The 19,213-nt window shown below is 32.2% G+C and overlaps 1 protein-coding gene across 1 annotated transcript; it reads left to right on the forward strand.

Moving 5' to 3' along the window:
• Positions 1-2,898: 2,898 nt before the first annotated feature.
• LOC106776074 (WD repeat-containing protein 44) lies at positions 2,899-7,790 on the forward strand. Its single transcript, XM_014663379.2, has 8 exons — positions 2,899-3,303; positions 3,723-4,930; positions 5,068-5,158; positions 5,276-5,433; positions 5,521-5,572; positions 5,893-5,972; positions 6,098-6,191; positions 6,289-7,790. The coding sequence occupies exons 2-8, from the start codon at positions 3,839-3,841 to the stop codon at positions 6,819-6,821; spliced, it is 2,100 nt and encodes a 699-aa protein (XP_014518865.1). The 5' UTR covers positions 2,899-3,303; positions 3,723-3,838; the 3' UTR covers positions 6,822-7,790.
• The last annotated feature ends 11,423 nt before the right edge of the window (positions 7,791-19,213 follow it).

A 19,213-nucleotide genomic window follows, 5' to 3' on the forward strand; every position in this document is an offset into this window, starting at 1 on the left:
TTATCCTAATCCATGTAATAATTGCTTCACATAAAGATGACGATGGCAATTGCATTGAAGAAGATGGAGAGTATGATCTCCCATATCCTGTTCCCTTTTTTATTCTCTGAGAAAAAAAAGAATATCTCAAGAAAAGGACCAAAATTATAATCACCCAATAAAAAAAATAAAAAAATATAGATGGATATTGAGGATGAAGTACGATCCTTATCCCAAAATATATATGCTGGTCGATTTTTTTCGCTGTCCCCTTTTACACGAAGTAAAAATAAAAATCTTAATAACATTAATTATTAGTTTAAGCTAATGATAACATCTCTTAATTATTGTTGGTGTTTTTTGTTTTCTTTTGTTCGTGTAAGAATCGGATCCAACACTTCTACCTTGTATTTTATATTCATTATCTCACTCCACAACACGTCCAAGGGAATACAAACACACTATTTCTCGGGAGTAGCCAACACAAAACAACAACCCTAATCATATTATTATATATCAAACCATAAACTAGTTAAGAATTTTAAAAGTTAAGGTCCCATCATAACATGATTGAGATATACATCTCAACAACCGTTAAAATGACTCTCACACAAAGGAAACATAGATGCATGTAATAGTATTATTGTACTAATGTTGAATAATGTCATTTTTATACATATATTTTTTTTTACGTGAAGAAAAAAAGTACTTTTGGGTATAAAAGGACGTTTGTAAGGGTAAATTTGGCATGACATAATTTGCCCATGCCCTGCTAAATACAAGGTTAGATGAGCTGTGAAAAAATGGTGACAAGGAAACCATGTTTGCTTCAACAGTGTTTCTCAATTATAAAGAGAATAAAAACAATTTATGGGTCGTTTCTGACCGTTGACTAATTCCTCTTCCATGCTCCTTCATTCTTTCCATAAATAATAATCAATAATACACTTTTTACCGATCATTTCAACCCTAAAAAAAAAAGACAAAAGAAAAAACAACCCTAGAATATGAAGTAGGTGTTACTGAAGCATTTCTGGGTCAAAGAATCGTGCTATGTTCGGTGTAAGTTTAGGTCATTTGTTTTGACATATTTTATATGATTAAACTCTGTTTAAGATTGTGTCAAAATTTGACTCAGTTATACCATTATGTGACCACTATAATTAATCCAATATTTTGGTCAGAAAACAAATCATGGTTTCTTGAAAAAACATCAAATTTAATTTTAAACTGATTAGGACTCAGCTGACCATGACCAAAGCAAGTCATTCATTGATGTAAGGGAATGTATTATGTATCTATCGCAGTATAAATCAATTTACATTTTTTTATTATTAATAACAATGCACTTTATGTTCTCTCTACACAGATTACGTGATTTTACACTCATTTCTTTTTATTCTGATTAGGTTAACCAGTTTTCCACCTAAAAGTTTATATTTTTCATTCATTACAACAAGTTTTTTAGATTTAAGTAATTTTTTTTTTTAATTTTAAATAGTCTCAAAGTCACATATCTAATACGACATGATATTTGTACTTTTTTGGTTGAATAAAAATCCAAACTCAATTTAAAACCTTACTATATATCAAGGTTTTTAAAATCCAAAATCAGGTTTACATTTCAGTTAACTGAATTTAAGTAATAATATTTGTTAATATGAATAAAAAATACAAAAACGGGTGATACTTTAGAAAATAAATTTGCCTAGTTTTTGTTGAGAAAACAAGGTACTTAGTAAGATCTAATATTTTATAGTGTCAACTTTTCGACGTATAAATATAGTATATTTATCTGCATAAACAATATATCTTAAAATTCTTATCTTTTTAAGACAAGTATATGTAAATTAAATATAAAACTCAGAATGAGATCTAGCTCCGTATCTCCGAAAATTAAAGTTATATCAAATATATATATTTTTTATTACGCATCCCTTATATCGACCTGTTCGAATAATTAAATTTATTTTATAATAATTGATTTAACAATACAAAATATACCACAAAAAAAAAATGGTCGGTGTTTGTTGTATTAATTTTCATCAATACTCCGTCAATAGTATAATGAATAGTAATTTGTTAAAATTATTTTGATCTTAATAACACCGCCAACATACTTTTTAAAAGAACAAAGTGTACTCATCATATTTTTAGTAAAACTCATATATGAATATATTTAATGATAAGTAAGTGAAGAGATATAAAAATGCAATATTTAAAAAAGATTATATTTGTTTTCAATATCAAAATAAACTGATCTTACACTGATTTGGTGATCATAAACCATTTGCTATGTTTGGTAGATACGTTGGCTAAGTTTAGATGAACGTTAGGGTAGAAGATATAGAGATAATATTATCTTGATTTTTTGTTTGGAAAATATGCAAAAAAAGAACAGAGTTTTTGGACTAAATGTGAAACCATGATAAAGTTCCTCGTTTTTAACCTACAAACGATACGCATTTTATGCTTTTCATTATTTTCTCCAATGTTTTTTTGTGTTTCTCACTCATGCATTTTCAATCAAGTACATTAGTGATATTTAGGAATGTTTAGTTTAGTTTAGTTTCTTAACTAGATTTCACTAATATCTTATTATCAATTTATTTATTACAAATATAGTAAGTGTGTTATGATGATAGGTGGACATGTTTATAATTGTACAATAATAACACGACACTTACTTTTGAATTGTTAAATTCAAAACTTTGAGAAAAGCAAGAATTAACTACACCTGAAATAATTTATTTATTACTATTGATTAGCAAAAGCAGAATTATTTACTATTGGGTCAGAGAGATGCAAAAGCTTCATGAATTGTCTTTTTGTGTTTTTCTTTTTTATTTTCAAGTTTTAATTTTTCGAAATTCATAAACACGAGAATGAGACAGAGCGAAGAGTAGCACAACACAACACAACACAGAGAGAGAAAGAAAGAGAGAGAGAGAGAGAGAGAGAGGATGTTGCGTTCCGCGCTCACAACACAAGTCTGAACAGTGTTTCTCCCAATCTCGTTTCTTGAGCCATAACCATCACCAAAACCGATGAACGTATCGTATTTTCCTGTTTTACCCTTTTCAACCCTCGTATTTTTTTACACTGAAAACGGGTTTTCTCCCTCCGACTTGTTCGCTTTTTGCACTTTAACATATTATTCACTCATATATATATTCCACTTCGTATTTTCGGCTCTGCTCGCTCATTCTGCTGCTCCATCGTCTCATCGCAACACAAAGCACTACTTGGGTGCTACCATTTCTCCGTCTAAACCCTCTCAACTTCTCAACATACAATCTTATTTTCATCATCAACACACCCCATGTAAGCATATATTTCGTTATTACTTCCTCCTTCTGTTTCCCCTTCAAAAGTTGTCTCCTTCCAACTATTCATCTGCCAATTTCTCTTCTCTTTTCATTCACTTGTCTTCGTCGGCTTTTAAATTCTAAAGGCTTTTGCAATCTCCACATACCCTTTTTTTTGTGGGTTCATTTTGATTTCTGTGTTTTCTTTTTTATAAAAAAAGTTCTCATTTTTTTATTTCTCGAAAGCGGTTTGCGCTTTACATTCCCAATTGTCGAATGTAATAAGACCAGGTTAAATGGGTGTGGATTGGGATCTATGTTGGATCTCTCGGTATCTGTTGTTTTATTAAATTATTGTCATCTTTGTTGTGTGGTTTAGTGAAATGTTTATTTTGGCTAATATTGGTTTCTGTGCTGCTTTTTTTTAATCCTTAGTTCATGATCTGGGTGGCTTCGTCTGGAGAGAGAAAAAAAATTGGATTTTGACAAATTCCTTGGGTATAAAATGTTGCTTCTTTGAGGGGGGTCTCATGGGTTGAATTCAGAGAATCATGGGTAGCTTCAGCGAAGACGATGAATGTCGGTTTTTCGATGCTCAAGAGGATGTTTTGTCTATAGCGGATGATGAAGGGGTATCCAATGGTTTCGATTATGGATTGTGGATTCAGAGTCCAAGGAGTGTTAGAGAGCGTAAGGGCAGGTTTATGAAGAGTATGGGACTGAGTAGCGTGGATTTGACTGTCCTAGAAAGTGAAAATTCAGTAGATGTGGGTAGTGTTCTGTGTGAAGAGGGAAAGGATAGAGTTGAATTTACTAGTGGGGCTGTGACCCGAAATTGTGTTGTGGAAGAAGAATTCTGTTCAAGCCGGACATCAATGTCTTGTTTGCATAGGGAGGATTCTTCAGAGGAGCTTGGTTTAGTGGATAACTCGCCGTGTGGAAGTGAGAATTTGGAGGGTAATGTGGATCAAGAGGGGCTGGAGAGTAGGGAGATGAGTGATGAAAGAGATCTGGATTCAGATCGATTGGTTGTTATGGCAGAGCCTAAGGATTCAGAGAATGGCTTTAGGGAAACGGATGCCAATGCTTCTGCTCGGAGGACAAAGGGTTGGTTCAGGAAATTGCGGTCAATATCATGCATGGTTACTAGTCATGGGGAAGGTGATTTTGGAAGAGGAGAAGGCCTTGATGAAATGCCAGGGTGTAGGCTACCGAAAGTTAAGGTCCGTCAGTCAAAGAAGCCAATGAAGGAACTTTCAGCTCTTTACATGAGGCAAGATATCAAAGCTCATGAAGGTTCAATTTTGACCATGAAGTTCAGTCCTGATGGGCAGTATCTTGCAAGTGGTGGTGAAGATGGGGTTGTGCGCTTGTGGCAAGTGGTTGAGGAGGATAGATGTAATGAAGTTGATATTCCAGAAATTGATCCATCTTGCATTTATTTCACTGTGAATAATCTCTCTGAATTGACACCACTATTTATTGATAAAGAAAAGATAAACAAACTGAAGAGCCTGAAAAAAACATCAGATTCTGCTTGTGTAGTTTTTCCTCCTAAGATCTTCCGGTTGTTGGAGAAACCATTGCATGAATTTCGTGGGCATAGAGGTGAAGTTTTGGATCTCTCTTGGTCAAACAATAATGTGAGTGAATGACATTAATTCAGTTTTTTTTTTTTTCTTTTTTTCTTTTTTTTTTTGTATAATAAACTAAGCACCATACACTTGGGTGAGATAAAAGTTTGGAGAATTGATTTGGTTTTTCATCTTCTTGAATGCAGTATCTTCTGTCATCTTCAGTTGACAAAACTGTCCGACTATGGCAAGTGAATAACGACCGTTGCTTGAAGGTTTTCTCACACAGTAATTATGGTGCGCCTTTGCTGCATTGCTCTATTTTGTTTTTTTTCAGGCTTCTTGAGCCGTCATTCTAACTTTTTTCATCTTCACAAATTATCTCACACGTTATTTGTGTTTGATACATTGTAGTGACCTGCATACAATTCAATCCTGTGGATGATAACTATTTCATTAGTGGATCTATAGATGGAAAAGTGCGCATCTGGGCAATTTCTGATTGTCACGTTGTTGATTGGATTAGTATCAAAGATATAGTGACTGCAGTATGTTATCGGCCTGATGGGCAGGTAATATTTTCTTCAAAACAATTTCAATTTTGTAGAAACATAGACAAAATTGAAAATGATCTTAAGATGAAGATATTCTTTATACAGGGAGGGATCATTGGCTCCTTGGCTGGCAATTGTCGATTTTACAATGTATCAGGTATCTTCTTTTTCACATATATCTTAATATTTTATTTTCCCTGGTTAAACCAGTTAGGTGTCATTTGGTAGATTCACTTGTGATTGTAAAGAAGTTTATGTTGAAATTGTGCTAAACTAGATACTATAAATGCTTCCTATCTATTTATTTCTTAAATGTCTGATTTATTGGTACTGCTGTATCAAGATTCTGTATGCCTTGAAATGCCAATCAAGTTATGATTGGCATGTTACGAATTTGATTGCTTATATTACAATTACAACCATATGGACTGGAACTTGGCCTTTAACTCTTCCGATTTTCATTTTTGCTTGATCCAGAGAATCGCTTGCAGTTAGATTCCCAACTATGCTTAATTGGTAAAAAGAAGCTTCTTGGCAGAGGGATTACTGGGTTTCGGGTATTTTCCTTTCCGTCTTTTGTTTATTCTACTGAGTCATATTTTATTTCTTCTCATGAATGTTTGGTTTTCTATACAAGCTTACTTATTGTGTTGTTAAATTGATTATCTGTTATTTATTTCAGTTTCTTCCACAAGATTCTAACAAAGTTATGGTCTCCTGTGCTGATTCACAAGTCAGAATCCTTGACGGCCTTAATGTGATTGGCAAGTATAAAAGTATGGCCTTTTGTCTCAACTCCTATATTTATTGACAAGTATAAAAGTATGGCCTTTATATTCTGTTACTAAGATTCTTTTTGTATTTTTGTTCCAGGCCTTAGCACAGGGAGCCCGATATGTGCATCGTTTACTTCTGATGGGAAACATATTCTATCAGCATGTGAGGACTCTAACGTATACCTATGGAATGTTAATGAGGAAGAGTCATCTAATCCTGTGAAAGCTAAGAAGATTACGTCTTGTGAGCGGTTTTGTTCAAATGCATCTGTAGCAGTACCTTGGCATGGTTTGAAATCTAAAAGTATTGAAAATAAACATCAGTTGAACTTGTTGGATAAAGGATCATCTCAAGTTATTCAACTTAATCCACCTGCTTCCTTCTCTCTGAGCCAAGAGTTTGTTTTGGAGTCTTTTTCGAAGGGGTCTGCAACTTGGCCCGAGGAGAAGCTTCCTGTTTCAAGCTCAAAGGCGAAAACATCATTGATTCACCAATCCGAATACAATTTCTTGAAGTCTTCTTGCAAGAGTACCTCATCTGCTCATGCGTGGGGTATGGTCATTGTCACTGCTGGCTGGGATGGCAGGATAAAAGCATTCCACAATTATGGGCTACCTATACCCGTTTGAAATGAAGTGACTTTTCCTATGTTGGAAAGTAGAATCAAGATTCATTCATATTCCTTTTCTTGGACATATTGTCCTTGGAAAAATCCATGCAGCTCGGAGATTTTATGAAGGATGTTAAATTTGGCAGTATCGTGGTTGAGGTAAAAACCATTAGCAGTAATTGTAGTTCCAATGAGTTTTGAACATGGGCTTTTGGAGGGTGCCCTATAAGATTTCAGAGGATTCATATTGCTCATTGGTTCATGACAAGCTGTGGCACTATTGTGGTTGTAATGGCCAAGTTTTAGCTTGCGACCAAGAATCTGCTGACCCCTAAAAGAGATGCAAAGTCATGTGTTGGAAGTTGGGAGGGGGCCTATGAGATATTGTTTTGATATGTTGTGGGGCTATTATTTTGGCAAGATGAGAGGAGGAGATTGAAGAGGTAGTGGCTCAAGCTCTCACTATGATAAAAATGCTGCTGGGATGTTGATGATTTTACTATTGGTAAGACTAACTAAATGAATCTCTTTGTCTGCCAATTTTGCCGTCCATCTCATGGTAGGGCCTCATGTGCCTGAGGATGATACTTTCAAGTGTGGTGAGAATATGTGTGGCGGTCATTTCTGTTCGAATAGCTGCTTTTGGCTGCCTGTTGCTGCAATCACACAAACAGTACGAACAACCAATCCAGTTGTTTTCTGTTTTGTGGCTTCAACTCTACTTGACTGTCAGAGTCTTTGGCAACTGATGCACTTCACATTATTATTATTATTATTATTATTGTTATTATTATTAACAGACATTCTGAATATGGTCTCAATTTCAGACTGACATAATTTTTTTTCGAGTTACAACTATCTTATCATTTTTAATTTGACACCACAATACTATCTCCATTCTACTGTAGGCAGATTTGTACATTTGTAACCAATGTAAGTAAAATTTTGTGGGCTTGGTGGAAATACAATTGAACACGAGTTCTTTCTATGATGCTTCTTTTTACTTCCCCTTCTGTGGTGTTTTTAGATTTTTGGAAGTGCGTTTATACTTCAAATTTTGCAATGATGGTACACATGTTTTGTTATACGTCTAGGATATGAATCTTAGAAGGTAATGGTTATAATTTTCACATCTTTGATGTCTCAGTTCACAACTAGTTTTCAAACATCACGATCGACTTTACACGTACGCACTTGTAATGTAAAATCTGTGGTTAAAATAAATTCTGATGATGAGTTACATAAAAATCTGAATAAATGGACAGCTTAGAGATGAAGAAAAGAGAAAGTTTTTTTCTTGAGGAATACTCACTGCTTCATCATCAAACCGAAAGGCCAGAATCATGATTGATAGACTCTAGCAATGCCACGATGAAAGTTTAATTAATCATATCTACTTTAGTGAAGGGACTTGAAGGGAATAAGTCACAAAAGTTGTAGCCAATAGATTTTGAAGTGATTGATGGTTACTTTGTCCCTTGTCACAGAACAGTTGCACTAACGCGTTGGTTAATCCTCTTTTGGTTTTGATTGCTCATTCACATGAGGTCTATGCTTAATTCAGTTCTGTGCTGCTGTTCTCTTATGTGGCTCAAGAGTTAGAGCAAGTCTTTTTAGTCAAATGTGGCTTTCCACTTCCTATTTTGATGTATGAGTGATCATCCTTAGTTTAATTAGTATTGAAACACGTAATGACAACGTTGTGACTGCAAAAAAAGTACACTATTTTTCACATTCAACTGTTCAAGGAGATCGATTCGTGAACATGTCCACACATTGCTGATGCAATATTGTCTTCCTGCATATTATAATGTCATTTGATATTTCAAAAGTAAAATACTTTGTTATTGGGAAAACAGAATGTGTGATGGTCACATGGAGGGTACTTATCATTAGTTTAATCTTTGTTACGAATGATTAGTAGGCTTTATTCGCTAGTGCTTAAAGCTGGTGTTTGGTCTGTTTTCTGTTTCTATTTTTAGGGTATTTTTTTTTATCAATATAACAACACAAAATTAGGTTGTTTTTTTATGTATGTACAATGACGAATGATTATTATACCTCTTCTTTACCTTTTTGTTGCACAAAATAGATAGATACACACCACATATTTGGAATCCTTATGCAAAAAACCAGCAATATAGAAAAGGGCAACTTGCAAAAGGGAAAATCAGTGAGATAGAATCATATATGCAACAAGATTAAAAATTAGTAAAAAATAGGAGCATTATTTGAAAGAATATTTATGTTGTCTTGAAAAAAAAAACATATTGAATTGTGAATTAAAAGAAAAATGGGTTTTGTAATGTTGGAACACTCTGTATGGTCTATAATTGTGATAAATAATATTTAAAAAGGGAACAGAGGCACCTAAAACATGATATGGTGATTGAAGAAAAAGCATCTAAATACATTTATAGACCAAAACCTTTGCAGAGAGAAACAAAAGATGATCAATTAATGAAGGTCATTGGAGAAACAGAAAAGCAAAAACAGGCAAACCTAATCAAATGCACATGGTTCTGAACATTATGATGAGCAGATAATAGACCCAAGAAAGGAATCGAATCAGTGACACAACCATTGGAGAAAAAAATGAATGATTAATTTAGAGGCAGTGTTGGGGTTTGCTGCAATCTTAATCAAAGGTGTTTGTATTTTGAAATTTATGAGTTGGGTAATTGAAAAGCCTGTGTGATATGTGTTTGCTTATTCTTTTGAATTTTTTAATGTGTGACAGTTTAACCTTTTGAGATTAAGCCAACCATGGTAGTACACAGTGTTACCCACCAAAGAGCATTGGTGCAGAGAATCAAATGCTAAAAGCTGTGTTAATCAATGAGGAAAAGACAAAAAGCATAACTTTGGTTTAACTTAGCAGAGAGATATGTTGGATAAAATTATACATACACCCGACAAAGAAACATGTAAAGATGGTTTTTCCTCTCCAAGCTCTGCATCATCATTATAGTTAGTTAATTTTTCATTGCTTTAATAAAAGCTTTGGATTTAATGTGTACTTCTGTAGAATGTTCAACCTTATGTATTTTTCAGAAATATAAATATGAATTATTTCAGAAAAATTTAAACAACATTTTAAAAGAGAAGAGATTTATAACCTTATTATGATATCTATTTTTTATATAATTCAGCTAATGTTTTATTAATGTTGTGTATTGCTAATCAATTTTTTCAAAAGATTAATCATGTTGTAAATATTTGTTAATAACATCTAAAACCATGCTTAATATATATCTTTTATTATGTTGAATATTGTTGTTGTTAGTATGGGGTTTAAACTGATAAATATAGTTAATGTTTTTTCACATGTTTTATGTGATGAAAGTAGTGGTTTGTGTCTGCTGGTGATTGAATGCTACAAACAGGATATATAAATAATGTTTACTCATTATCTTGTAATAAAAAAAATTCATTTATTATGCGTTTTATTATCTTTAAAATATCTGTCTAAAAATATATCTATAAATATTTTAAAATCCATTGATATTTTAATACATGTAAATATTAAAAAAAATATTATATAAATTTTTAAAATGAAATATAAAATATAATATAAATTAAAATTTAATTTTAATTTAATAAAATATAAATTAATTTTAATTTTAATTTAGTTTAAATTAATTTTTAATTTTTTTACAAATAATAGATATGAATAATATAATACTTATATCCGATTTATTTATAAATAAATATTAAAATATCAACCATTTTATAATAGATATCTACCCTGAATATTGATCGATTGTCTCTATCTACAAATATTTATTTACTAGTAACATTTGGGCTGGGGTAGATTGGTCGTTATCGTTTTTTTGTTTTACTATTGATGCATTCTTTTTTTTTTTCTTTTTGCCTATTTTAACTCCATGTGAAAATAATATTTTAGACTTTTTATACTGTTCAATTTTTATTTATTTTTATGTTGTGTAAGAAATCAAGACACTGAAATTATGTTTAGAAGTTTACAAAATTATGTCAGTGTAATCATTAATTTTTTATGCGGTACATGATATATATATATATATATATATATGAGTTTGCTAACTTGTACGTCTGTTTTTCAGTTGGTACATTTTAGTAATGTGTATCGGGTTTCAGTAGACAAAAATATTCTTATAATGAATTTTAAGTTTTAAGGTTAAGGGTATTTTTAAAAAAATAAAAAAAAGAAGCCCCCAAACCCTTACCCACCCCACTCATTCCTCTCAACCCTTTCTCTTTCATCTCTTTCACTCCAACTTTTTCTTCTGTCATCCCTACTCTAGCTCTAATTGAAAAAAATAAGAAACACTTGACTTATTTTAATAATTTTCATTCTCAAAACTAAAAAAAGAAACCCCTTACTCATCTCCTTCATCCCTCTCAATCCTTTCTCCTTCATCTCTCACACTCAAATATATTTTATCTGTCATCTCTACACTAGCCCCAACTAAAAAAACAATAATTATTAAATAAAATGGTTAGAGAAAAAAAATAGGTTAAAATACTTTTTTAGTCCCCAAGTTGGGGTGAGAATTTTCATTTTGTTCCCGGTTTCAAAAATGAAGCCCTTTTGTCCCCATGTTTTAGATTTTGAGTGCAATCGGTCCCTTCCGTTAGATACTAACGACGTTAAATGTTAAGTGACTGTGTATGTTACGTGGCAACAAATGTTTATCCTGGCAATGAAATTGAGGCATATGTGATGTTTTAAATTTGGAAAAATTAAATATATTAATTTTTTTTAATTAGGGCAAATAAAATTAAGTTAGTTTTTTTTAATTAGGGAAAATAAATTAACCTCGAACCAATTTCGTTTTCTTCATCTCGTTTCTCTCGACCCTGCAACTTCCATGGCAGACTTGTTTCCTTTTCTTCCCTCCACCAACAGTTGGTTCAATAACCACACAACATTCAACAGTTGGTTCAATAACCACACAACATACAAGGAAAGGTAGAAGAAAAGGCAAAGGGGTTGAGTCAGGCGGAAGTGTTTTCATTGAGAAAGAGATTCTCCCAAGACAGACCTCCATGAGATCCACCTGAAGAAGTGCCACCACCAACGACAATGGGTTTTCTCTTCGCCAGATCCTGAAGAAGACAGTCACGGTGTTGATTTTAGACTCAAAGTAGTTTGAACACACAGAGAAAACCAGTATTAAAAATGCATTGTCCGTGATTATTAATTGAAGGAATAAAGATGTTATAATGAGGAGGTTCCCAAGAAGAGGAAGAGGAATGTCACCTCTGATTTACGCATTGCCGCCTACGCCGCCTAGATCTTCCATCTCACCCGAGAGCTGGGGCACAAACCCGACGGCGAAATCGTCCGGTGCGAAGGTGAAGGTTCTCACAGAGCTTCTGCAAACCCGCAGCGCGGTGACAGAGGTGTAGAAGCAGGACATTGCCACTGTTGATGGCGCGACGGCGCTAGGCTTCTACGGCTGGGGCTGTTGTGCGATGAGCGTGGTGGCGCGATGGTGGAGAAGATGAAGGCGTTTCCAAGCAGGTTCCCAAATTCTAAAATCAAGGGTTTTTAATGAAGAAAGCAATGATAAAATTGTAACAGTTGTAACTATTTCCCAAAAAAAAAAACTACAGAATTCATTCCCAAATTATTTGCCCTAATTAAAAAAAACTAACTTAATTTTATTTGTCCTAATTAAAAAAAACTAATATATTTAATTTTCTCAAATTTAAGACACCACATATGCTGCCACGTCATTGCCAATATCACATTTATTGCCACGTAACATACACAGTCACTTAACATTTAACACTGTTAGCATCTACTTAACGGAAGGGATTGATTGCACTCAAAATTTAAAATATGGGGACAAAAGGGCTTCATTTTTGAAACCGGGAACAAAATGAAAATTCCCACCCCAACTTGGGGACTAAAAAGGTATTTTAACCAAAAAAAATACTTACATAAATAAAAAAATTAAAGCACCTAATTTTTTTTATAATTTTAAATAAAATTTTAAGATTTAGAATTTTTATTGTTTGATTTTATTGAGAATTTTCTTGTATTTTGATTTGTTTTTTCTTTAGTAAAGGGAAACAAGTTAATGAATTTCTACCAAAAAAAAATTAAATGGCCACGAAACAATGTTACGAAGTAGTCTTAAAAGGTAAAGGAAGGATGCTCATAAGTCTTGGTGCAAGTTGTACCCGTCGGCTGTAATATATATAGTGAAGATAATGAAACTAAAGAGATTTTGAATAAACTTTTTTCGGAAGGTGAATATGTCAATGACTCAACTCTTTACAAAAGTAAATCGTTTAATAATGAGTGTTTTTTTAGTTGGGGCTAGTGCAAAGATGACAGGGAAAATGTTTGAGTAAGAGTGATGAAGGAGAAAGGATTGAGAGGAATGAAGGAGGTGAGTAAGGGTTTGAAGTTTCTTTTTTTAGTTTTGAGAATGAAAATTATTAAAATAAGGCAAGTGTTTCTGATTTTTTTCAATTGGGGCTAGAGTAAGGATAATAGAGAAAAGGTTTGATTAAAAGAGATGAAAGAGAAAGGATTGAGAAGAATGAGAGAGGTGGGTAAGGGTTTGGGGGTTTCTTTTTTATTTTTNTAATTTTGAGAATGAAAATTATTAAAATACCCTTAACCTTAAAACTTAGAGTTCATGATATATAAGGGTATTTTTGTATACTGAAACCCGGTACACATTGCTAAAATGTACCAACTGAAAAACAGGCGTACACAAGTTAGCAAACCCCCATATATATATATATATATATCATAGTCATTTATTCCAACTTTAAACACCAGTGTTATATATTTTCATATATATTATTTTCTATTTATACATAATATACTATTATTCTATTATTGCATATGAATACCATAATCATAATATGTTAGTAATTTTTATGAGGCATGTTGTATATATAACATAGTATCATAAAACACAATCAATTATATTTAATTATACAAATTTATTTGTCTATTTTGTTCGTACTCGTATTATAATACATTTATATTTTGAATATACTAGACACTTGACTTTATTTTTGAATGATTAATGCACTTAGTGAGGCATGTTGTATATATAACATAGCATCATAAAACACAATCAATTATATTTAATTATACAAGTTTATTTGTCTATTTTGTTCATACTCGTATTATAATACATTTATATTTTGAATATACTAGACACTTGACTTTATTTTTGAATGATTAGTGCACTTAGTTGAAGTTTTGCACTTGTTATATAACTTTTCATTTTGCAAAGTCATATATCAAGAACTAAGTCCTCCACATAAGACTCAATCTTTTATTATATCGTCTATCCAAAACAAGAAACCTCCATCAACTCTTACCATCTAATATCTTTCTCTACATGAGTCAAAATAACCTCATACATAGAATCTTGATTCAATATACATCCTCAAACCACTTTATATATTATTTCCTTCTTGAAAATAATTACATTAATACCAAACATATACATATCAATATAATTTCAAAGTAGACTTTTTGTTAAACACCCAAGCTCTACATAAGCACACTCATAATAAATTTTTGGCATCAACACCCAGATTCTACTTAACCACACATCCATTGTTTTATTTCAAAATCTCAAAACATGTATTTGTATATATAAAACAAACCTCTTCTCAACTACCTTATTCTCTCACCTAGCGAGTCACTCCTTGAAGGAACTCACCCAATGAAGGAATGACTCATTCAACAACCAATCCCTTCCTAGGCTCTCTGGATATTTAATAAAATATGTTCATCCAATGAAGGGAGTGAGATGCCCAACGAGTACTAACAAAAAATATATAAATTTGTCCAATGAGAACAAAATTTACCCAACAACTCAAGCAATCTTAGTTCATTAGATTGTCTAAAAAAAAGTTGTCCAGTGAGTGTTTTACTCATCTAGCGAGCAAGACCTCTAAGAGCTTTTCTCAAAATCTCACCCATCGAGTCTTAGCTTGTCTAGCTAGGAAGGTCAACCGAGATCTTTGAAATCTAAAAATATTATTTTCGCCTAGCGGTTGACTAGTTCATCTAAATTTTTTACATAATTTTTATATCAGTTCTACTCTTGTTACAAAATATTAACGTTTGGATAAATTGACCATGACTATATATAAAAATCAAATAAATAGTTTGCACAACCAGACAATCCTCAAATGTTTCCACTAAACTTCAAAAATGTACAATACGTAATAGTTTGTTAACTAATATACATTCACATTCCATCAACATATAATAACAATTGCTTCTTAGAACAACAACATATCATTAATCTCTTAGTATCATCAAAATTGCAATTAAACATCAGTACTTAATATTCAACAATCTAATTATACCCTTAACATAAATAATGATTTATCTATGATCAAATCATTATATTAAAACATTGTTATAAATTAACTACCTTCTTTTACTTGGATGAAAATCCTAACTTAACTTTTGCTCCAAAGGTTCTAACTTCACAAAAATGTTATCTACACAAAGAGAATTCATATCAATGTTAAGAACATATCGTGATGATCATAAATAGACATAGATTCATCTATAAGTCTTTTGAGCCAAATGTAGTCATACAACTATCATATGTAAACCAAAAATAAAAAATGACTCAAAAAAAGAGTGAAAATTAAACTTACTTTTATCATAAATTTGATTGAATAATTTTTTTATGCTTTAAACCAAAAATCCTAAAGCACTTTCAATATTCAAATAGATAAAAGATGAAGTTAACAATTTAAAGAAAATATAAAAAAATATAAAAAATAGTTTTTTAGAAAGAAAAAAAATATTATAAAATTAAACTCGATTAACTCATTTTTCTATTTATAGTTGAACCTTTTAATAATAAAATGATAAATTTATTTTATAAAATTTAATTTTACTCTTTAATAATTTTTTAATCCTTAAATATAAATAGATAATGAAATAAACAAATAGATTAACAAATCAAGGTGATAATATAAAGAAGGAGAGTAATTTATTTATTAATATTTAAAAAAATATCCTACAAAAAAAATACTAAAAAAATAAAAATAATTGAACCAAACGATTTATTCTACGCCCAGAACTAACTTTTATATATATATATATATATATATATATATATATATATATATATAAAATGTAAGATCTCAAAATATATAGTATAATTATATAAAAGAGTAGTCAACATAATAATATGATAGAATAGTTAAAGACCGAGATAAAGTATAAACTTTACGGTCATCCAAAATAATAGAAACCAAAAGAGGATACTAAAACTATACATCTAAAAGAAAACAACCCACTAACTACACAACAGCATCGTTGCCCTCCAAAGCCTGCTCCAGGGGCACCACATTTACCTCTTCTCACATCCAACGGATGATCATGGCAAAAGAAAAACACCACATATACAAAACACACAAGCAAGCAGAAGGGTGAGCTAGATATACAAGAATCATACAATTTTAATAATACACAACATACGTGTTTTAAATCAAGCAAAGTAGACTAAATCACACATCCTAACATGTTATATTCTAGACTTGACTCGTCCGGACTTAGAATGATTGTCGAGCTATGGCGGGTCGTGCACTCGTGGTGGCCTCTACTGCTTTGCAAAACCATTGTCAATGAGTTTCACCCTACCATACTCACGAGGTTAGTCTGTTTCGGGCCTTAAGGCATACTGGAAGCCCCCAAGACTAAGACCTCCTGCTACTCCTGACAATATGGTTCAATCATCTCTACTTGAGAATGAAAGACCATTGGAGTTTCAGGATAACCCCCAAGACTGAGCTCTTGCATTCATTCTAAACAAACTAAAATCTCACCGAGAGATTCTACCTTAGAATTTCCCTTTACCACTTTGAATCATACACTTTTAATTGGCAACACCCTTATTCATTTACATGTTACACACTCAATCATACTTCACATTTCAAATAACCTTTCACATAATTCAAGTCAAGACAAAGAACAAAGAGAGCAAACCAGACACATAACTTCCGCTCAGTGCACCCCATTCGTAGAGCGAAACCGGGAGTTTCTCTCACAATGACACAACTCTTGCAAATTAACTCGTAGAGGTACCAGACCTCAAGCCCCTTGTGTAGCGCACCCAGGTCGCTATGTGAAAGCTTAGACAAAACCCAAACCCCCCAAACACTCGCTGTGCACACAAATTCACCATTCGAATTAAACTGATAGTGATCCCAGGCCGCTACCAGGCGCTCAGCGACCTGATTCGCTATGCGAATCAGCAGACAGAGAGTAACCCTCTCCAGTCACTCGCTTAGCGCACCAACTTGCTATGTGAATGACCAAACAAATGGCACCTCGCTATGAGGATTCGTTGTGTGAAACTATTCACTCAGCGAGTTTGCATAATCTGCATAACGAAATTCTGCATAATTATGCAACTCATACACCATTTACCATTTCTAACTATTTTCCCAACTTTTAACACCCCTAGATTGTTTTATATACCTAATTAGACTTGTCTAAGTGATTCTAAACCTTCCTAACATCAATCTATAGTGATTATAAACCAATTCCTACTCTAAAACACTAAATTGATCAACTTAAGGACCCAAATTCAATTTTACCACTTTGAACATGTTTTTAACTATTTGAATGACTCAAACAAGTCACAATAGACTTACCCAAACTGTCCCAACAGCCTAATTGAGTCCATAACCCCTAACTTTCAACTTCACTACTCCACTTCCTCTAAGATGGCTCAAAACCTACATAATTTACTTCCTTTCCTATCTACTCACTAATATAACATATTACACACCTCACACGTGTTCAATTATAGTTGCACACATCATCCAATTCAGTTCACAATCAATATTTCACAGTTTCATCATTTGGTATTCAAAGAACACATGATTTAAGCTACACAAAACCAAATTCCAACTCAAATAGTACCAAAACATAGAGTCAGTACACACACATATCATACTACAATTTCAAACAGAAATCTAGCTCCCCTTACCTTAGAGATCACAACCCAACTAACAAAATCACCTCAACAGTACCTTGCACTGCAAGGAAACTCGACAAAAACCTATAACTCGCCAATTGATGATAGAGATCAGCTCTTAGAACCTAATTTGAGTTGAGAATTGAAGAAGAAAACTACAAGAAACATGCAACAACAAAGTTTGCATGATTCATATTCAAGAACGTGCGTAGAAAAGGGAAGAATAACTTACCAGCTAGAATCAAGAAATTCGGTCAGTTGCGTAGTCCTCTACATTGTGAACATTTGAGCACCTCCTAATCGTCAATCAGACAACTCAGTAGAGAGAAATCCTAGAGAGAAGCGAGAGGAAGAGTAGAAAACAGTGGTTTTAGAGAAATAAAGTGTTTTAGATAATGAACCGAGCTTTTGAATATTTATATTATAAAATTATTTTTAAAGTATTATTTTAATACACTTATTTACTCTATTATTCTATTTTCTAGGTTCTTATATAAAATAATTTTTATTCAGTAAAAATTTATTTCAATTTATAAGGATATCCGTTTAATTTTTTCTGCCTGTTTTCCTTTATAAATGATTACAAAATGTTCCTACACTCAATTGTATAGATTTTGTTGTATAATCGTGATTCTGATTGAGTTTATACTAACAAATAAAAACGCTAATTGAAAACATTAAGTCGGTCTTTTGAAATAAAGTCAGATTAAATTTGAGAATTAATTAAAATATATTAAAATAGTAAGTGATAGCTTATACAATAAATTTTTTAACCTTAGTAAACTTGTATTACATTGAATATTCATAAGCTTTTTAAATTAGTCTGTACTATAATTCCATAGTAAACCTTAAATACTTAGATAACAATATATTTAGGGTTTTGTTAAAAAGAAAATCAACGAAAAATCAAAATTACATAATTGTAAAAGTAGAAAAACTTAATTTGTTAAAAAAAATATTGAGGAACAAAATCACACACAGCTCTAACTAAAGGAAAAACCTAAAATAGTTATCATGCTTTGATAAAAAAAAATTTACCAGTTTTAGTTTTAAAATTAAGTTAACTAATATTGGTGATAAAAGAATTTCATTCGTATTTATTTAATAAATAAGATGATACTGAAATTGTTTTTTTATTTGTTTAATATAGTATTAAACATATAATTTAGTATTTTTGTACATGAATTATGAACTTTATTCGTCACCTTATTAAGCAATTAATGTATGTGCGAATGTTTTTTGTATGGGTATTGTAGTGTATGGGGTTAGCAGGACGGAGAGGCGGATCAGGTGGAGGGAGAAACGGATCGGGGAGAGGGAGAAAGTGATCGGTAGGGGTCAGCAGGAGTGAAAGGCAGATCGAGTGGAGGGAGAAAGTGATCAGCTGAAGTGTGGAAGGTAGACATCATGTGATATATGAAGTTATGAAGGATGA

This window comes from Vigna radiata, chromosome 10 (genome assembly GCF_000741045.1).
Source record: "Vigna radiata var. radiata cultivar VC1973A chromosome 10, Vradiata_ver6, whole genome shotgun sequence".
Classification (NCBI taxonomy): Eukaryota; Viridiplantae; Streptophyta; class Magnoliopsida; order Fabales; family Fabaceae; genus Vigna; species Vigna radiata.

Excerpts from the sequence above, each read along its gene's own strand:
- LOC106776074 (XM_014663379.2), top strand. The coding sequence starts at position 3,839 with ATGGGTAGCTTCAGCGAAGACGATGAATGTCGGTTTTTCGATGCTCAA. Across the intron at positions 4,931-5,067 it reads TCTCTTGGTCAAACAATAAT|TATCTTCTGTCATCTTCAGT; the intron begins GTGAGTGAATGA and ends TCTTGAATGCAG. Across the intron at positions 6,192-6,288 it reads TGTGATTGGCAAGTATAAAA|GCCTTAGCACAGGGAGCCCG; the intron begins GTATGGCCTTTT and ends TTTTTGTTCCAG.